Genomic DNA, 22,205 nt, shown 5'->3' with positions numbered 1-22,205 from the left:
CTACAAATATCTCAATACAAATTTCATTAAAAAATCCAAGAAAAGTCTCGTCAATCCAGAGACAATAAGAGATAATACAAGACCTTCAGGGAGAGGATAAGAGTCCCAAAACTCTTGAGATTTCATGGTTTAAAGCCCAAGGACACACTCATAGCAGCTGAATGTGCCAGGTGAAATGGCACTGCCAGTGTTGCTTCTCAGTCTCCTAGCTGTCTGAGCTGCTGTGTAAAGATTTCTGTAAAAGCAGAGAGAGAACAGAGGCATATGCTGGACCTCACCATCGCAGAGAACAATACAACTCAATAGTGTATAATCAAATGGCTAGAACACATATTCACAGGCTACAAGCAACAGACTTGCAGAAAAGTAATTGTGTACTTATTCAGTGTTGGCGCCCCTGTAGGCTCCATGAGGAAGGGAAAAGGCTGCATCAGTCTTGTTCACCACTATATCTTAGTTCCTAGCACTGTGCTGGGCACATAGCAGCTGCTCAATAAAGTATTTGTTAAATGTTTTGAACGATAAAATGAAAAGCCCATGTGGCCTGTTAAAGTTAATATGGCTTCTCTCTTCCTTCTCTCCAAATCTCCCTTCCCCATTCTCTCTTCACCCACCACCTATACTTAAACACATACACAGAGTCAGTTGTTTCTGCCACATACAAGTCAGGCAGTCATTTAACCTCTCTGTGCCTCAGCCTCCTCATCTGTAAAATGAGGACAATAATAATAACGACTTCTAAGGCCAGCCATGAGGATTAAACGAATGCAAATTTGTAGACCACTTACAGTATTACTTGGCATGTAGCAAGTGCCATGTAAGTGTTTGTTAAACCGCAGTGCTATCCAAAGTTAGCACAGACTTCAGAGGTCAAAGCATGTTCCTCCTCAAGACTCCCCTTCAGACACCTGCCACAAGCTCTGGGGTTCCCAGGCCACCTGCATTTCTGACCAGTTGTCTCTGTCATATGCCCAGGGCCCGAGCACTGTCTGCTAGGGTGCCTCAGTTCTCACCCATGCAGCTTCTCTCTACACATGATGTTTCATTGCTATTTGCTTTACTCCCTCAGGTTTCACAGAATGACTCACAGAACTCAAGAAAGTGCTCTCCTTACTATTACAGTTTTATTATAAATGACACATATCAGGACCAGCCAAATGAAGAGATGCACAGGGCGAGATATGGGAGATTTCCCAAATAGAAGCTTACGTGTCCTCAGGAACGCTTCACCCTCCTGGCACTTTGATGAATGATTACCAACCAGTAAGCTCACCTGAGCTTCCATGTCCAGAGTACTCATTGGGGTTCCATCATGTAGGCATAGTTGATTAAATCATTGGCCACATGGCTGAACTCAGTCTCCAGCCCTCATCTGCTCCCCAGAGGTAGGCCTGTTTATGTGGCTCAAAGCCTAAGCCCTCATGGTTGGCCGGCCCTTCTGGCGTGGTCAACCGCCATTCTGAAATCATCTTGGGCCCTCCATGAGTCACCTCATTAGCATAAACTCAGGTGCATTCCCAGAGGCCCAGCATTAATAACAAAGACAATTCTATCACCTGGGAAATTCCAAGGATTGAGGGTACCTCCCAGGAACCAGAGTCAAAGTCCAGTCAAATTCTTTATTATACAGCATAAGTTTACTGACTTGAATAGGCAGAGGGAGCAAGAAAAGCATTCTAGGAAACAGGTGTCTAAAAAGAAAGGCAGGAATAGTCTGCCACACTCATGGCATAATAGAGAAACAGCCCCCAACTGATTGACTTTGCTATACAGTAGTCCCTCCTTATCTGAGGTTTCACTTTCTGCGGTTTCATTACCTGCAGGACAGTACGATAAGATATTTTGAGAGAGAGAGACTACATTCACATAACTTTCATTAAATTGTTCTAATAGTTCATCTCTTACTGTGCCTAATTTATAAATTAAACTTTATCATATGTATATACAGGAAAAAACATAGTATATACATGGTTCAGTACTATATGAAGTTTCAGGAATCTACTGGGGGTCTTGGAATGTATTCTCAGCAGATATAGGTGGCAACTGCATTGGAATGCATCAGCCTTGAGCCAAATAACCAGGGCTCTGAGTTTAGCTCCAACGTTCAAGCACCTTCCTATTCCAGCAGCATCCGCCCTGATCCAGCATGGCGGCAAGAGCTTCTGCCAGTTAACACCCTGACTACACGGCAGACGCCTTTCCGGCACCGCCCGCTGAATAGATTGAATTTCTCCGGCGCCCTGTGATGACGCAAAAAAAACCCCGAGCGCGCCTTGAAAGAGGGCGGCCAGGTTTGCGCAGGCGCAGCGCGGCCGCGGGTGGGCGGAACTGGTCGGGATGAGTGGCGGAGGGACAGAGACCCCTGTGGGTTGTGAGGCCTCCCCGGGCGGTGGCAGCAAGAAGAGGGACTCCCTGGGGACTGCAGGCTCAGCGCACCTCATTATCAAGGGTACGGAGTGTCAGGGCTATAGTCCCTGGTGGTTCCTAGCACAGCCTCACCTCCCAGGCGGCGCCCTCTGACCCGGGCCGACCCCCGGCTCCCGGGCTGGCGCGCGTGCGTTTGTGCGGGTGGGGGCGTGGTGGTTGGTTCCCTTCTTTTTCCCCGCTCCAAATGCGTCCCACTACAACCAACCAGCCCAGCTCCTCGTGTTTCCCCGCTTTCCTCGCCCCTGCCTGAGCCATCAGGCCCGCCCCTGTCCATTCCGCAAGCTCAGGACCCCGGGGCGCAGAGCCTTTGGGCAGCCTCGTGACCGACATATAGTGAAAAGGGCGTTGGACTTGGGAGGCGGGGGCAGTCGCTTAGGAGTTGAGTGACTTCGGGTCATTGGCTTTACCCACTCTCCTCCCCGATCTGTTCCTGGTCGTGCGAGGAGTAAGTGAGAGATACACTTACGAAAGCGCCCTATAGCACCGTAAAGAACCATTCACGTTCAGAAATGTCCGTGTGTCCTGTGTGCTTTGAGCTGGGAGAAGGTTACAACCTAGATTCTCACAGAACCTGCATTAGGTTTGACTCCTAAAGCTCACAACGCTGTTTCCTGCGGGAAAGTCTTTGACAGTTGAATTGTAGTTCTTTATATATACCAGATATATACGGTGCTTATATACAGTGCTTGTATTCGTATTTTTTCTACTTGACCTGCTTAAGAAGATATGTCCTAATAAAATTCTTTAAAATAGAGAATTGAAATCTGCCCATCGTATGTCTGCAAAAATGAAAAATTTGGGGAACATTGCCAGTGAATGAACATGAATACCACATTTTCTTACTTTAATTTCTCAAGGAATTTTGAGATTTGCATTTTAAACTGCATAGCTGTAACTAAGAAGAATAATAAATTGAGTCACCAAAAGACTTAAATTCAGACCTTCTTAATGACTTTTTCAGACTTATGAAAAAGAGACTTACAGTGAACATTCACCATCCACCGTGATAAATAAATTACTAAAAGCCCCACTGTGTCTTGCTCTAATTGCACTCATTCCCCTCCCCCCTCTCAAGGTAGCCACCATTCAGAATTTGGTGTTTATTATTCTTGCGCATTTCTTTATAGTTTTGTGGCTTCTATCTCTATCCCAAAAGGAAATATTTTGAATATTTTTAAAGGTTTATGTAAGTGGCTTTAATCCTCCTGAAACTTGCTTTTTATTATATTTATTATAAAATATGTATTATATTTTTTATTATATTTATGTTGATAAGTGTAACTCTGATGTATTTATTTTTATTTGATGATTCATAGAATTCCATTATATGAGTATGGTTAAGGTGTTTCCCGTTTTTTCTTTTGATACCTATGCTGTAATAAATATGTATAAATGGCCTTATTAATTTGTGCAAGTTTTCTAGGCTACATACCTAGGCATGAAAATGCTAGGTATACATGTCTTCAACTTTATTAGATACTGAAAGATTGTTCTCAAAAGCAGTTGCATCAGTGCACGCATCCACTGGCAGTGGATGAGATTTCCTCTTAGTCCGTAGTCTAAACTGGATTTTAACCTTCATCTCTTGGTGGGGAAGACAGAGAGTAAAACAAGCTAGAGATGATGCCATTTAGCATGGATTAACCCTGAATTTCATTTTATCTTTACAGATCTTGGAGAAATTCATTCAAGGCTTTTGGATCACAGACCAGTTATTCAAGGTGAAACTCGTTATTTTGTAAAAGAATTTGAAGTGAGTATTTAAACTTATTTTATAAAAGTACTTCCCTAATTGTTAGTGTGTTATTATACAGAAGAGAAATTCCCCAGTTTTAAAATCTGATTTTAGTTCATGTGTTCATAAAATATACGAAGTAAAAATGATGAAGAGGTAAAAATTGTTGTTTTTAATGGGATAAATTCCATACTAAACAGCAGGAGACATAAGTTCTGGTGCCTACTCTGGGGCATTTAATATCTGTCGATCTCAGAGGCGGGTGGATCACGAGGTCAGGAGATCGAGACCATCCTGGCTAACATGGTGAAACCCCGTCTCTACTAAAAATACAAAAAAATAGCCGGGCGAGGTGGCGGGCGCCTGTAGTCCCAGCTACTCGGAGGCTGAGGCGGGAGAATGGCGTGAACCCAGGAGGCGGAGCTTGCAGTGAGCCGAGATCGCACCACTGCACTCCAGCCTGGGCGACACAGCGAGACTCCGTCTCAAAAAAAAAAAAAAGGATTTTTAAATCTATAAAATGAGATACAGTGAAAAAAAAAGGGATTTTAGAGATTGATGGGTCTGAGTTTTCCAGACTCATTTTCTGTATTTTTTTTCCTCAATTGAGACATCACCAATCACTCAAGCAGTCAAATTAAAACTTGAGAATTATCCTTGGCTATTTCCTTTCTTATAGGTTCCACATTCAGTGACCACATCTTTTAGACGTTACCTAGATGTTTACCTCATAAATGTCCGTTCTTTCTGACAGGTTTGCCTGCTTTATCAACCAAGTCAAATTAGTTTTCACCCTGCTGCCAGGGGAATCTAACATTATTTCACTTTTTAAAACTTTTGATAATATTTCTGTCTTCAGGATAAAGTCCAAGCATTGTTCTGTGACCTGACTCCTGCTTTTCTAGCTTAACCACCTGCCACTCTACCTTACATACTATGTTTCAGTGACAGTGATGCACGAACATGCCATCTTGTTTCATATTACTGTAGCTTTGTACATGTATAATTGGTTTATTGTGCTTTAAGTGGTAACTTCTCAAACTACCGTTGGGATGGTAAATGGTGTTACACAAACAATTTTGTAATTCTGTATAAGTTTCAGTTTTTTTGAGACTGACCAATCAGGATGTGCAAACATGCCAAAAGGAGAGAACCTTTTAATAAACCCAGTTGGTACAGAGCACTCAGGTAGAGGGCCAGAGCTGTTGCATTAGATAACCATCTCTGGGTGCAAAAGATGCTGTGACTCAAAAACTGTGTAATACTTTACAGGATATGTGCATTTTAGAATATTGTCTGGTACCTAGGAATTAACTAGATACATAACCAAGTTAATTATACACGTTAAGTAACATGTATGTTAATTTGTATAATTGGTTTAGTTAATATGTTAATTAATGTACATAATTGGTTCATTGTTCATTAAGCAGTAAGTTCCCACAATCTGATTATACCATATTGTCATCATTAAAAAAAATTAAGTCTTTTTTATCTTTTTGATATTTATTTATTTGTCATCATTATTTTTTATTATTATGAATAAGAATAATGTGGGAGACATAGAAAATTATCCAGAGACTATTCCTTTACCGTGCTGCCTACAAATCTTGGCTGTTCTTAAAAATCCTAGATGATCTCTGACCTCTCCTTGTCTTTCCGACTTTATTGTATACAACTCTTCACTCCTTGTGTTTCAGCCACAATTCTTCCTTTCTTTTTCATTAACACATCACTATTGTTAAGCATCAGCAATTCCATCTTCCTAAGATGCTGCTACTTCTCATTTTTCGCAGGACTCATTATTTTTGGTTTAGATTGCAGGTTAAATATCACCTCCAGCCCTTTAGTCCAAGGCCATCATCAGTACACTCTATCATGTCACCCTAATTTACTTCTCTATATAGCACTGTATTCATTTTCTAAGTCTATGTAATAAATTACTACAAATTTAACAGGTCAAAACAGCTTATAGTAACAGCTGATTATATAAAGTCAAACAAAATGTGTCGAGCACTTATTTTATGTGAGGCATAATATCAGGAAGTAATGATTTACCAGTGAATAAGACAGACATAGTCCCACCCTTCATTCTTACAGTGCTTTGAAGAATGGTCTTTATTTTTGAAGAATGATCTCTGAAGGGCTCAAGAACATTTTATCAGCTAAGTTTGAGTTGCTTTTCTTGAAAAGTGCTTGATCCAGTCTTTTCACACAGTGACCAACACAAGAGCAATTGGTCTTCCCTCCCTCATTGGTCTTCCTGAGGGTTTAGTGTAGCGTAGAACCTCAGGCTCAAATGCCTTTTCTGTCTGTTATACTCTCCTCTCAGATTAGAGGGAAAAAGCTGAACGTGTTTCAGAGGCTTTAGGTTTGAATATACATCTGCATTATTTGTACTTCTTTTCTATCTTGGCCGAAACAATGATATCAGATAATGAATAAATGTGGTCTTTGCCCAAAGCGGCGTGGTTAGATAGAGAAGAGCGGCGAAGCAGAGCTGCTGGCACCTCCTGGAAGTGCCGTCTTTTCTGTGCCATTTGAATATTGTTTACTTTAAGAAAAACTGGCTAGCACTTAAAGCTGAAGTTGTTTATATGTTTAAAAAACTTAAGGTATATGGCAACAATTAGCTTTTTCTTTATAAAATTTTATTTGTAAAAGAAGGGAGTAAGTGCCACATGGTGGCAGCATTACTTAAATTACTGAAGCACTGTTAGGCTATTTTAAACTCTCTTTTTGTTTTCATTAGTATTTAAGGACAGTTGACTGTCTTTCTCCTAACTTTATACAAACTCTTTTCCCCTTGATTCCAATGGACATTATGGACAGAGATTCATAAGGATCTCACCTTTCAGGTGAAATCCTTCCAGTGAGTATTCATGTCATAGTATCAGTGGGTAAAGGCATTGTCCTCTGTGCCACTGTCTTTCTAGCCTTGGAGGAACTGTTATGGCCTTTCTCATGTAGAAAAGAGCAGAGACTCATGGTAGTCAATAAGTATTTAGACATGCTTAGAGAGTATATAATCCTGTATAAGTTCCTTGTTGCGTTTTTAGCAAACTTTATTCATGCAATGCTTTATGGAATAGTTACTGAATACCTATGTATATTAGTACGGAATATGTTTAGTTGATAGTGACAGATATCTGAAAAATAGTGGATTTAACAAGTGCTTAATTTTCTATCACAATATGCAGAGTTTAGAGTTAGCATAGGGCTGGAATGGTGGTCCTATGATGTCAGCTTTTTCTTCCAGTTTTACCTTCTATCCCCTTGGGATGTTGCCTTTGTCCTTATGCTTACAAGTTGGCTTTTTTGTTTTGTTTTGTTTTAAGACAAGGTCACACTCTGTAACCCAGCCTGGAGTGCAGTGGCAGTATCATGGCCTACTGCAGCCTCAACCTCCTGGGTTCAAGCAGTCTTCTTACTTCAGCTTCCCAAGTAGCTGGGACCACAGTAACCTATCCTCTGAATGGAGCTGCATAGCTCACCTCTCTGTTCTCAGTTGTGTTTGTCTTTGAACTGAGAGACCATTTTCTTGTACATGTAAATTAGTTTGCCATAAGGAATGAAATAGTTTACCCTGCTCTCTCATGATTCTTCCAGATTACAACGCCATGGCCGGCCTTTTTTTTTGTTTAATTTTCGTAGAGACAGGGTCTCACTATGTTGCCCATGCTGGACTTGGACTCCTGGGCTCAACTGATCCTCCTACCCCAGTCTCCAAAAGTACTGGGATTATAAGCATGAGCCACCATGCTCAGCCTACAAGGTGGCTTTTGGACCTCCACCCATTACATGTGCATTTCATGTAGCAAAAAGGAAGGCAGGTAGGAAGTAGCTAGCAGTCTCTGTTATAGGCATGTTGCCACTCCAAATGAAATTTAGGTGTTGATAATGAGAGAGAAGAGAATGGAGGCAGAGATACCTGTCATACCAGACATGTAAAAAATAAATAGGAAACAATTCCCACCTCCATGAAGTTTACCATCTAGGGAGAAGAAAGGCATGTAAACAAAGAATCGTCATGGTGTAATTATTATAATAAAATAAGCACAAAAGACTTGAGAGCTCAGAAGAGGAAACAACTGGAGAAACTTCTAAGAGAGCTCAGGGAAAGTTTCATAGAGCAGGTGCTGTTTGGACTGAAAGAAAAATAGGGGTTAGGAAAAGTAAAGGCAATGTTGGTTGAAATTAGAGGCAGAAAGAAAAGTGTTTAACAGTGCAGTAAGCACAGGAGTTGAGAGGGACTGTTTTAATTAATTCCAATGTGGGTTAAATTGAGCAAGAGAAAATTCCTCCAAAGGCAGCACAAGAATTTCACTTGACCTCCTGATTTCTTGTTTTTAGTTAGATTACTAGAGACACTGTCAGGTTAAAACATCATTTTATCAGAGTGTCTGTTCCATATAACATGTGATAAGTATATGTATACACTGTATGGTTTAAAATCTTGTGACTGAAAGAAAAATTTAAATTATATCAGTCTCTCATTTTCTCTCTGATGCTGTCAGATTACATCAGAAACCAAGTTTTATGAGTGCTGAGCTTTGCTCTGAGAATTTTCATGCCAGAAACAATGTACATATATAAATAAACAAATGTTAGTTTATATTCTTCCTTGTGTGATAAGTGTGAACAGTACCCCTCAGTTAAAAATATCAGCATAAAAACAAACGCATACCAGATGGTGAGTTTAAGGGAAGAGACTTTCTAATGTCTTTTTTGTGGAATAGTGTCATGAGTTTTTTTTTTTTTTTTTGAGATGGAGTTTCATTCATGTTGCCCGGGCTGGAGTACAATGGTGTGATTTCAACTCACTGTAACCTGTGCCTCCCGGATTCAAGCAATTCTCCCGCCTTAGCCTCCCAAGTAGCTGGAATTACAGGCATATGCCACCACATCCAGCTAATTTTGTATATTGTTTAGTAGAGAACAGGGTTTCACCATGTTGGCCAGGCTGGTCTTGAACTCCTGACCTCAGGTGATCCAACTGCCTTGGTCTTCCAAAGTACTGGGATTACAGATGTAAGCCACCACGCCAGGCCTTTTTTTGTCTTTTAAATTAATTATTAATGGGCTGTTAGAGAGGTATGGCTACTAATTCACTTACTGTAAGTACCAGTTTGCCTGCTACAATAAATAACCCTTTAAATAAGTGGTTCTCTTAGTAGGTCACGGACTCCTTTAAGAATTTTTTTCCCCAGAAAAATGCATAGAGAACATATGTCTTCAATTTGACTACAATTTCAGGAGCACCCTGGAACCCCAAAGCCCATTTATAGGCCCCGGAGTAATCTGTCCTGTGAATGGAACTGCATAGCTCCCCTCTCTGTTCTTAGTTTTGTTTGTCTTTGAATTGAGAGATCATTTTCTTGTACATGTAAATTAGTCTGCCATAAGCAATGAAGTCGTTTCCCCTACTCTCTTGATTTTTCCGTATTACAGTGCCATCTGGAGAAGGTGGCAGTGGTGGTGGCATAGTTTTATGTTTGTTTTTTTTTTCTCCTTGAATATATCTAAAAACAGAGCAATTAGCATAGCAAAACCAATCTACATCTGTAATAAAACCAGGCGACAGGGTACCCATGATACCAGTGGCCAAGTCACCAACAGCTAAAAGGCTTCTGTGGTATAAGAACTGCCAGAGGGAGTGGAAAGAATGCAGAGGGACTTGTGAGAGCGTTGAGTGCTAGACAACCTCAAAATTCCCACCAGATAGATTTGGGAAGCCTGATGGGTGTTTTAGTCTGTCATGTGATGCTAGAACAGAATACCTGAAACTGAGTAATTTATAATGAGGAGAAACGTATTTTGCTCACAGTTCTGGAGGCTGGGAAGTTATCAAAGGGGCTTCATCTGGTGAGTGCCTTCTGACTATGTCATCCTATGGTGGGAGGCAGAAGGTAAGAAAAGTTAAGAGAGAAAGATAAGGGGTCTGAACTTTGTCTACTTATAAAGGAACCCATACTTTTGATAATGACCTTAACCCATTCATGAGGGCACAGCCCTCATGAACTAATCACCCCTCATTAGGCCCAGACCCCACCTCCCAACACTGTGGCATTGGGTGTTATATTTCCAGCACATAGTTTTGGGGGATACATTCAAACTGTAGCACTGGGCCATTTGGAGAACAGCAGCAGAAACTGGGAGGGGACTTCACAGGCTCCAACTTAGGAGTAGGTGCTAGCGGGCTGTTGGAAAGCCTAACGGTGCTGAAGCAGTCAGGGGCTTTGGAACTCCCAAACCAAAACACCCTTTCACAATAATGTTTTACACTGTAGAAAAGCTGTAGGAAACTGAATACTTTGTGAAACAAAAGAGGGAGTTCTACAACTCTGAAGTTAAAAAGGCTGTTGTGACCACCCCTCCCTTCTAAAAATAGTGGAAAACTAATTTCACTTACAGTTGAGCAAGAGTCAAATCCCACACAATTTATTAGAGGATAAAGAACAGAATAATATTCCTCAAGGAAATAAGAAAGATTTGACTACACAAAAAATAAAACTATAACCTAGTATTTTATTTTATATACTTTTTGAGACAGTCTTACTCGTCTCCCAGGCTGGAATGCAGTGGTGTGATCTCGGCTCACTACAATCTCCACCTTCTGGGTTCCTGTGATTCTCCTGCTTCAGCCTCCCGAGTAGCTGGGATTACAGGCACCCGCCACCACACCTGGCTGGTTTTTGTATTTTTTAATAGAGACAGGGTTTTACCATGTTGGCCAGGCTGATCTCAAACTCGTGACCTCAGGTGATCCACCCGCCTCGGCTTCCCAAAGTGCTGGGATTACAAGCGTGAGCCACCCAGCCAAACCTAGTATTTTAAGATGAGCTCTGGGAGCATAAGAAAATTGTAGAAGCGGCCGGGCGCGGTGGCTCAAGCCTGTAATCCCAGCACTCTGGGAGGCCAAGACGGGTGGATCACGAGGTCCGGAGATCGAGACCATCCTGGCTAACACGGTGAAACCCCGTCTCTACTAAAAATACAAAAAACTAGCCGGGCGTGGTGGCGGGCGCCTGTAGTCCCAGCTACTCGGGAGGCTGAGGCGGGAGAATGGCGTGAACCCGGGAGGCGGAGCTTGCAGTGAGCCGAGATCGCGCCACTGCACTCCAGCCTGGGCCACACAGCGAGACTCCGTCTCAAAACAAACAAACAAACAAAAAACAAAACAAACAAAAAAAAATTGTAGAAGCAAGGAAAGAACAATATACCTCATAAAAGGAAAAACTCAGAAATGGTCAGGTAAAATAATTAGCAAAAATAAAAGGTAAGGTGAAAGAATTCAGGAAAAAGAAATTTAAAAACATGTCAGAAATGAAAACTAAACTAAAAGGAACACGGGTGAATAAACAACTGAAGAGTCCTTAAGTGAAGTTGAAAATTGAAATGAAAAATTGAAATATGTGTGATAATGAGCCACTAGAAAAGAAGACCAAAGCAATATAATAGAGCAAATATAAATATAAAAACTAGGAGTCAATAAAACTTTCTTGAAGTACAATACTACTAAAATTATATTGAAGGGCACACTACATTCAGGGAAAATTAACCCAGAACAGACAACACTAAGATAGTTAACAATAAATCTATTAGACTTTATAGAAAAAAGTCCTTTGGGCATCCAGACAAAATGGCTAAGTCCTTTATAAGGGCAAGAAAACACAGTTGTTAACAGATGTATCTGTCTCATGCCAGAAGACAACGGAATAACAGCCAGGGGTTTTATATCCAGCCAAACTGACCCCCAGGTACAGGAACCACAGACTATTAGGTCACGCAAGGACTCTGGGATGATTGTTCCAATGAGCCTTTCCTAAGGAATCTGTTATACAACAGAGTGAATTTCAGCTAACCAAAATGATTAGAGAGACTTCTGCCTAACAACAGTGGGTAAGCGTTCAATATATATTTACTTTCAGAATTAAGACTAAACCATAGTTAAAGGCAGACAGTGTAATATCCAGTGGCTCTGTGTTCTGACAGTGAAGATGTAGTGCAACTATCAGAAAATAGAAGGAAATGGTGAGCGTCTATGAAAAGTAGGATTTCCTTACCGATTGCCTTGTAAATATTAACTGGAAGTAAAAGGATGCTGTTTCAAATTGGATCCCGAAAAGGAGGGAAAAGCTGGGAAAAGAGAAGATTAACACCTAATATTAATATTGCTAATAAGTAAGGAACCAATAAACAGTCACCAAAAAGATGAAGGTATTATATACAAAGTTATATAAAGTATAGGTTGGATGTCCCTAATCAAAAATTCCAAAATCCAAAATGTTCCAATAAGCATTTTCTTTGAGCATCATGTTAGCATTCAAAAAGTTTTGAATTTTGGAGCATTTCAGATTTTGGATTTTCGAGTTAGGGATCTTTGATCTGTGTTAATATAAACATAACCATGAGAACAAGAACACCAACTTTTCTAAATAACAAAAAGATGCACCAAAAAGAGAAAACAAAGATCACATAGAGAAAGATTTTATATGTATATTATGTATGTGTGTATGAATTTGACTCATGAAATAAGAAAAGTCTGTATCACGTTTCTGTTTAAGAATGGTAATTTAAAAGTATGTACAATATTATTGGTATATTTCAGAAATATTGTGGGTTTGGTTACAGGCCTCTGCAATGAAGTGAATATTGTAATAAAGCAAGTTAAACAAATTACTTGGGTAACCAATTAATAGAAAAGTATGTTTATACTGTAGTCTTTTAAGTTTACAGTAGCATTATGTCTAAAAACCAATGTACATACCTTAATTTAAAAATATTTTCTTGTTAAGGCTGCTAATAATCTGAGCTTTCAGCAAGTCATAATCTTTTTGCTAATGGAGAATCTTGTTTCGACGTTAATGGCTGCTGACTGATCAGAGTGGTGGTTGCTGAAGGTTGGGGTGACTGTGGCAATTTCTTAAAACAACAATCAAGTTCCCACATCAACTGACTCTTCCTTCTACAAAGATTTCTCTGTAGCATAAAATGCTGCTTGGTAGTGTTTTACCCACAGTCGAAGTTTTTTCCAAATTTCAGTCTTCTCAAACCCTGCTGCTGCTATATTAACTAAGTCTGTATAATATTCTAAAACTTTTGTTGTCATCTCAATAGTGTTCACAGCATTTTCAACACGTCTTTCTAAGTGTAATCATTTCTAGCTTTTGATTAAAGTGAGAGTTGTGTGACTCTTCTTTACTTGAACTTGTAGAGGCCATTGTAGGGTTATTAATTGGCCTGATGTCACCAGGAGTAGATTCCATCTCAAGAAACTGCATTCTTTGCTTATCCATAAGAAGCATCTCCTCATCTGTTCAAGTTTTATTATGAGATGCAGCAATTCAGTCACATCTTCAGGCTCCACTTCTTTTTTTTTTTTTTGAGATGGAGTCTCGCTGTGTTGCCCGGGCTGGAGTGCAGTGGCACAATCTCGGCTTACTGCAAGCTCCGCCTCCTGGGCTCACACCATTGTCCTGCCTCAGCCTCCTGAGTAGCTGGGACTACAGGCGCCTGCCACCACGCCCGGCTAATTTTTTTGTAGTTTTTTAGTAGAGATGGGGTTTCACCGTGTTAGCCAGGGTGATCTCGATCTCCTGACCTCGTGATCTGCCAGCCTCAGCCTCCCAAAGGGCTGGGATTACAGGCGTGATCCACGGCGCCCGGCCTTCAGGCTCCACTTCTTATTCTGGTTGTTTTGCTTTTTCCACCCCATCTGTAACAGCTTCCTCAGCTGAAGCCTAGAATTCCTCAAAATCACCCATGATGGTTGGAATCAACTTCTTCCAAACTCCTGTTAATGTTGATACTTTGACCTCTTCCCATGAATCATTAATGTTCTTAATGGCATCTAGAATGGTGACTCCTTTCCAGAAGATCTTCAATTTACTTTGCCCAGATCCATCAGTGAAATCACTGTCTCTGGCAGCTATTAAGAAATTTATTTCTTAAGTAATAAGTCTTGAAAGGCAAGGTGATTTCTTAATCCACGGGCTGTAGAATGGATGTTGTATCAGCAGACATGAAAACAACACTCATCTTCTTGTGTATCTCCATCAGACCTCCAGGGTAACCAGGTGTATTGTCATTGAGCAGTACTATTTTGAGAGGAGTCTTTTTTTCTGAGCAGTAGGTTTCAATAGTGGGCTTCAGTAAACCATACTGTAAACAGATGTGCTGTCATCCAGGCTTTGTTCTTCCTTTTATAAAGCACAGGCAGAGTAGATTTAGCATAATTCTTTAGGACCCTAGGATTTTTGGAATGGTACATGAGCACTGGCTTCAACTTCAGGTCACCAGCTGCATTAACCCCTAACAAGAGAGTTAGCTTGTCCTTTGAAGCTCTGAAGCCAGGCATTGACTTCTCTCTAGCTATGAAAGTCCTAGATGGCGTTTTCTGCTAGTAGCAGGCTGTTTCATATACATTGAAAGTCTGTTGTTTAGTGCAGCCACCTTCACCAATGATCGTAGCTAGATCCTGCAGTCTACATTAGCACTTGCTGCTTCACCTTGCACTTGTATGTTATGGAAGTGGTGTCTTTCCTCAAATCTCATGAACCAACCTCTGCTGGCTTGGTTTCAAACCTTCCTTCTGCAGCTTCCTCACCTCTCTCAACCTTCATAGAATTGAACAGAGTTAGGGCCTTCCTCTGGATTAGGCTTTGGCTTAAGAGAATGTTGTGGCTGGTTTCGTCTTCTATCCAGACCACTCAAACTTTCTCCCTATTAGCAATAAGGCTGTTTCACTTTCTTATTTGTGTGTTCACTGGAATAACCTTTTTTTTTTTTTTTGAGATGGAGTCTCACTCTGTCACCAGGCTGGAGTTCAGTGGTGCAGTCTCGGCTCACTGCAACCTCCACCTCCTGGGTTCAAGCGATTCCCTTGCCTCAGCCTCCTGAGTAGCTGGGACTACAGGAGTGCGCTACCACGCTCAGGTGATTTTTGTATTTTTAGTAGAGATGGGTCTCACCATGTTGGCCAAGACGGTCTCGATCTCTTGACCTCGTAATCTGCCCATCTTGGCCTCCCAATGGAGTAATATTTTAAATTTCCTTCAATAATCTTTCTTTTCCACTGGGCACAGTTGCTAATGCCTGTAATCCCAGCACTTTGGGAAGCCGAGGCAGGCGGATCACCTGAAGTCAGGAGTTCAAGACCAGCCTGGCCAACATGGCGAAACCCCGTCTCTACTAAAAATACAAAAAAATTAGCCAGGCATGGTGGTGCTTGCCTGTAGTCTCAGCTACTTGGGAGGCTGAGGTGGGAGAATCACTTGAACCTTGGCGGCAGAGGTTGCAGTGAGCTGAGATCATGCCATTACACTCCAGCCTGGGTGACAGAGAGAGACTCTGTCTCAAAAAAAAAAAAAAAATGTTTCTTTTCCCTTCTCATCTTGGCTAAATATGTGGTGCGAAAGGCCTCGCGTTCATCCTGCCTTGGCTTTCAACATGCCTTTTTCACTAAGTGTAATCATTTCTAGCTTTGGATTAAAGTCAGAGATGTATGACTCTTTATTTATTTGAACACTTAGAGGCCATTGTGGAGTTATTAATTGGCCTAATTTCAATGTGTCATGGGGAATACGGAGGCCCAAGGAGAGGGAAAGAGATGGGGGAATGGCTGGTCAGTGGAGCAGTGAGAACAGACCCAACATTTATAGATTAAGTTCGTGGTCTTATATGATTGTGGTTTGTGGCACCCCAAAACTATGACAACAGTAACATCAAAGATCACTGATCACAGATCTCCCTAACAGGTGTAATAGTAATGAAAACTTGTGAATTTTATGAGAATTACCCAAATGTGACTCAGGGACACAAAGTGAGCTCGTGCTGATGGAAATATGGCACCAATAGGCTTGCTTGAAACAGGATTGTCACAAACCTTCAATTTTTAAAAAACATAGTATCTGCAAAGCGTAGTAAAGTGAGGTATGCTTGTGTACGCTTAGAAGTATATACATTGGCCGGACACAGTGGCTCACACCTGTAATCCCAGCACTTTGGGAGACTGAGGTGGATGGATTGCTTGAGCTGAGGGGTTTGAGACCGGCCCTGGGCAACATGATGAAACCCCGTCTCTACAGAAAATACAAGAATTGGCCAGGCATATCGCTTTTACCTGTTCTTTCAGCTACTTGGGTTCTGAGGCAGGAGGATCGTTTGAGCCCAGGAAACGGAGGTTGCAATGAGCCAGGATCACACCACTTTACTCCAGCCTGGGCAACAGAGTGAAACCCTATCTCCAAAAAAAAAAAAAAAAAAGGTATATACGTAATTATACACACATTGACACGTATGCATTTGTATATGCATGTATATACTTAAAACAGTGGTTGAATAAGTTAATAATTACCTAAAGGGAAAGCTGTGGAGGAGATAGGGTGCAAAGGATAGGAGGATAGTAGAAGCTAGACTTCTTTGAATGTATTTTGTTTTACAGATGTAGTTTTGGAGCCATATAAATATTTTACATAATTTAAGGTAAACTTTAAATTTAAAGAGCAATTCCTAAGAGTCAAGTAAAATTTAAAGAAACAAGTCTGTGTTTTTGGATGGCGACATTGCTACTTAGAGAGAAATTGTTCCACATTCTTTCTTTCCTTTCTTTCTTGCTTTTTTTCAAGACAAAGCCTTGCTCGTCCCCCAGGCTGGAGTTCAGTGTCACGATCTCAGCTCACTGCAACCTCCGCCTCCCGAGTTCAAGAGATTCTCCTGCCTCAGCCTCCCAGTTAGCTGGGATTACAGGCGCCTGCCACCATGCCCGGCTAATTTTTGTATTTTCAGTAGAGATGGGGTTTCACCATGTTGGCCAGGCTGGTCTCGAACTCCTGACCTCAGGTGATCCGCCCGCCTCGGCCTCCCAAAGTGCTGGAATTACAGGCATGAGCCACTGCGCCCGGCCTCTTTCCTTTCTTTCTTAATTTCCTTTCTTTTATTTCTTTTGAGGTGGAGTCTCGTTCGCCCAGGCTGGAGTGAAGTGGTGTGGTCTCGGCTCACTGCAACTTCTGCCACCCTGGGTTCAAGCGATTCTCCTGTCTCAGCCTCCCGAGTAGCTGGTATTACAGGTGCGCACCACCATGCCCAGCTAATTTTTGTATTTTTAGTAGAGATGGGGTTTCACCATATTAGCCAGGCTGGTCTTGAACTCCTGACCTCAGGTGATCCGCCCACCTCGGCCTCCCAAAGTGCTGGGACTACAGGCGTGAGCCACCGCGCCCGGCCAACTCTTCCATGTAATTTCAAGGCACAATGATTTGACTTTACATCCTAGTGAAATATATCTTCAAAATAAAAAATTTTAAAAAAAATCTTAAATTTCTTTTTTTAGTAATCATTTTCTTGATGCTAGTATTGGTATTACGACTTGATTGAATCAGTGATAAAAAATAATTATGTTGGTGTTTTGATAACTGGGAAGAGATAAAACAGAAGAGGGTAATTAGAAATTCTATGGTCTTGAATTTGAGTTTGACTATCAATATAAACTCAAGATATATCTATTCTTTTTAAAAATACATATTTCCTAGCCTTGTCCACTGAAAAGTTAGAAATAGTGACCAACCCAATAGCAGTGAGCAGCCTTAGTTTTCAGTCTCCGAATTCCTTTTCTCCATCCCAGTGGGAGTTAGACACATGCTCATTCCAAGTCCAGAGCAGGAGATGGAGAGGATGAACCTGGAGCATCAGATCATGCCAGAAAGCAAATGACCTACTACAAAATACTAGAGTTTTGTCTGAAGCATTCCAGAGCCAGCTTGAATAGGCTCCCACTGGACAAAGCTAGGATAATCTGAGTACCAATTATCTGGTGCAAAAGGCCTTGCGTTCATTCTGTGAGAAATACTGCAATGGATTGAAAAACTTCAAATATCTTTAAATCTGTGAGTCATAGGGATATGTACAAACAAACAAAAAACCTTTCTAATCACCTTTAGTGAATACTAGGGAGCAAACTCATTATTTTTGAAACTGGTAAATAAGGGAGAAAGAATCAAGTGTTCTGTTTTGCCTTTTGTATGTGAACATTCCTCGGAGTAACCAAGTTGTTGATAGGGGCAGTTTCTCTTCATAGAGTATTTCTGCTAGTAAACAAAGACAGAATGCTACCAAGATGCTGTTGAGAATATACAACTCATGTCTGAAAAATTCTTGCAAACAAAAAATAGAACCCTGAATTTGATCAGGGCTTTAGTTCTAACGACTAATTTACAGGAAAGAGAACAGACAAAGGAGTATGTTAAATTACACCATGGGGATTCATTCAGCAAACAACAGACTGTGGGAAACTGTGCAGAACAAATGACTCACTTTTTTCCAACAAATTGCAAAGGAAAAAAGTGAAAGGGGAAATCTATTGGTTAAAACGGACTTAAGAAACATATTAATCAATTACGGTACATAAAACTTGTTTAGGTTGTGGTTCAAACAAACTGGGAGATAAAAAACATAGGACATGTGAGGGAATGTGAACATTACTTTGATATTTCATGATACTAAAAAATTGTTGGCCAGACGTGGTCAACAAATGTCTTTTATAGAGAGATGGGTACAACCCTGTCTCTATAAAAAATACAAAAATTAGCCAAGTGTCATAATGTGCGCCTGTAGTCCCAGTTACTTGGAAGGCTGAGGTAGGAGGATCGCTTGAGCCAGGGAGGCAGAGGTTGCAGTGAGCCAAGATTGTGCCACTGCACTCCAGCCTGGAAAACAGAGCCCGACCTTGTCTCAAAAAAAAAAAAAAAAAGAAAAAAAAGAAAAATTACTGTTAACTGTGTCTGTGTGTGTGTGTGTGTGTGTGTGTGTGTGTGTGTGTGTGTGATAGAGAGAGAACTGGTCTTATTGTTTGTTTACGGCAAGTCTTGTGTTTTAAAGATACTAATATATGTTGAGACTGAGCATGGTGGCTCATGTATGTAATTCCAGTACTTCGGGAGTCCAGGGTGGAAGGATTGCTTGAGCCCACGAGTTTGAGGCCAGCCTGGACAACAAAGTGAGACTCTGTCTCTACACAAAATTTTTTAAAAAAGAAAAATGAGCCAGGTGTGGTGGTGTGCACCTGTAATCCCAGCTACTGGGAGGCTGAGACAGGAGGATTGCTTGAGCCCAGGAGTTCAAGGCTGCAGTGAGCCATGATCACATCACTGCACTCCAGCAGTAGTGTGATCTCAGTGATAGAACAAGACCCTGTCTCTACAACAACAAACAAACAAAAAGATACAGGTTGAAATATTTAACAGTTGAAATGATATACTTTCTTGGATTTGCTTCAAAATAATCTAGAGGGGATGAGGTGTATGGAGCATTACGGAGGGGAAAAAATCAGTCGTAAGAACTGTTGAAGATTGGTGATGAGTATATGAGAGTTCATTATATTATTCTCTTGCAACATTTGTATAAGTTGTTAATATCTTATTATGAGAAAATTAGAAAAAGTAAGAAGCTGGCCATATAAGAATGGCTCAAAAAAAAAATAAAAACACTTCAGTAACATAACTAACCTATTATTTTTTCATAGTCAAGGTTACCACTCTATTTTTAGTAACTTCTTGTTTTGTATTAATTTTAGATTTGTAGAAAAATTGCAAAGATAGTACAGATAATTCCCATGTACCCCTGTATTAGTTCATTTTCATGCTGCTGATAAAGACATACCCAAGATTGGGAAGAAAAAGAGGTTTAATTGGACTTACAGTTCCACATGGCTGGGGAGGCCTCAGAATCATGGTGGCAGGCAAAAGCACTTCTTACATGGCAGCGGCAAGCAAAAATGAGAAAGAAGCAAAAGCAGAAACCCCTGATAAGCCCATCAGATCTCGTGAGACTTACTCACCGTCAAGAGAATAGTACAGGAAAGACCGGCCCCCATGATTCAATTACCTCCCCCTGGATTCTTCCCACAATAGAATTCCTGGAATTCTATTCCCCGGAATTCCGGGAGATACAATTCAAGTTGAGATTTGGGTGGGGACAGAGCCAAACCATGTCATTCCACCTTTGGCCCCTCCGAATCTCACATCTTCACATTTCAAAACCAATCATGCCTTCCCAACAGTCCCCCAGAGTTTTAACTCATTTCAGCATTAATCCCAAAAGTCCACAGTCCAAAGTCTCCACTGAGACAAGGCAAGTCTCTTTCACCTAGTAAGCCTGTAAAATAAAAAGTGAAGTAGTTAACTTCCCATATACAATGGGGGTACAGGTATTGGGTAAATACAGCCGTTCCAAATGAAAGAAATTTGCCAAAACAAAGGGATTACAGTGCCCATGCAAGTCCGAAATCCAGTGGGGCAGTCAAATTTTAAAACTCCAAAATGATCTCCTTTGACTCTACGTCTCACATTCAGGTCACACTGATGTAAGAGGTGGGTGGTCTTGGGAAGCTCCGGCCCTGTGGCCGGGAGGCAGGGTACAGCCTTCTTCCTGGCTTCTTTCACAGGCTGGCGTTGAATGTCTGCGGCTTTTCCAGGTGCATGGTGCAAGCTGTCGGTGGATCTACCGTTCTGGGGTCTGGAGGACGCTGGTCCTCTTCTCACAGCTCCACTAGGCAGTGTCCCAGTAGGGACTCTGTGTGGGGGCTCCGACCCCACATTTCCCTTCCGCACTACCCTAGCGGATGTTCTCCATGAGGGCCTCGCCCCTGCAGCAAGCTTTTGCCTGGGCGTTCAGGCATTTCCTTACATCTTCTGAAATCTAGGCAGAGGTTCCCAAACCTCTATTCTTGACTTCTGTGCACCCACAGGCTCAACACCACTTGGAAGCTGCCAAAGCCTGGGGCTTCCACCCTCTGAAGCCACAGCCCAAGCTGTATGTTGGCCCCTTTCAGCCACTGCTGGAGCGGCTGGGACACAGGGCACCAAGTCCCTAGGCTGCACACAGTACGGGGGCCATGGACCTGGCCCGTGAAATCACTTTTTCCCCCTAGGCCTCTAGGCCTGTGATGGGAGGGACAGCCATGAAGACCATGGACATTACCTGGAGACATTTTCCCCATTGTCTTGGGGATTAACATTGGACTCCTTGTTACTTATGCAAATTTCTGCGGCCAGCTTGGATTTCTCCTCAGAAAATGAAATTTTCTTTTCTTTCACATTGTCAGGCTGCAGATTTTCCGAACTTTTATACTCTGCTTACCTTATAAAACTGAATGCCTGTCACAGCACCCAAGTCACCTCTTGAATGCTTTGCTGCTTGGAAATTTCTTCCACCAGATACTCTCAATCATCTTTCTCAAGTTCAAAGTTCCACAAATCTCTAGGGCAAGTACAAAATGCTACCAGTCTCTTTGCTAAAGCATAACAAGAGTCACCTTTGCTCCAGTTCCCAGCAAGTTCCTCATCTCCATCTGAGACCACCTCAGCCTGGACCTTATTGTTCATATCACCATCAGCATTTTTATCAAAGCCATTCAGCTTTGATAAACTTTCTCACATTTCCTGTCTTCTTCTGAGCCCTCCAAACTGTTCCAACCTTTGCCTGTTACTCATTTCCAAAGTCGCTTCCACATTTTCTGCTATCTTCAGCAACGCCCCACTCTACTGGTACCAATTTACTGTACTAGTCTGTTTTCACTCTGCTGATAAAGACATACCCAAGACTGGGAAGAAAAAGAGGTTTAATTGGACTTACAGTTCCACATGGCTGGGGAGGCCTCAGAATCATGGCAGGAGGTGAAAGACACTTCCTTTTTTTTTTTTTTGGGGGGGGGTGGAGTCTCGTTCTGTCGCCCAGGCTGGAGTGCAGTGGCACAATCTTGGCTCACTGCAACCTCTACCTCCCAGGTTCAAAGGAATCTCCTGCCTCAGCCTCCTGAGTAGCTAGGACTACAGGCATGTGCCACCACGCCTGGCTAATTGTTTTGTATCTTCAGTAGAGACAGAGTTTCACCATGTTGGCCAGGCTTCCAGGCTTGTCTCAAACTCCTAACCTCGTGATCCACTCGCCTTGGCCTCCCAAAGTGCTGGAATTACAGGCGTGAGCCATCGTACCTGGCCTGAAAGATACGTCTTACATGGTGGTGGCAAGAGAAAATGAGGAAGAAGCA

At 41.7% G+C, this 22,205-nt stretch overlaps 1 protein-coding gene across 3 annotated transcripts in view; it reads left to right on the top strand.

Moving 5' to 3' along the window:
- Window positions 1-2,282: 2,282 nt before the first annotated feature.
- BLOC1S5 (biogenesis of lysosomal organelles complex 1 subunit 5) overlaps window positions 2,283-22,205 on the top strand; it is a 54,497-nt gene continuing 34,574 nt past the window's right edge. The window contains exons 1-2 of one of the 3 annotated variants that reach the window (XM_009204417.4): window positions 2,283-2,449; window positions 4,098-4,180. In XM_009204417.4, the coding sequence (XP_009202681.2) occupies window positions 2,338-2,449; window positions 4,098-4,180 (195 nt within the window). In that variant the 5' untranslated portion in view covers window positions 2,283-2,337. The remainder of the gene's footprint in view (window positions 2,450-4,097; window positions 4,181-22,205) is intronic. The other 2 variants (XM_009204416.4, XR_001901534.2) reach the window with 2 other exon arrangements.

Source organism: Papio anubis, chromosome 6 (assembly GCF_008728515.1).
Source record: "Papio anubis isolate 15944 chromosome 6, Panubis1.0, whole genome shotgun sequence".
NCBI lineage: Eukaryota > Metazoa > Chordata > Mammalia > Primates > Cercopithecidae > Papio > Papio anubis.
The sequence above is the reverse complement of the archived record's forward strand: the minus strand, read 5'-3'. Positions and strand labels throughout refer to the sequence as shown.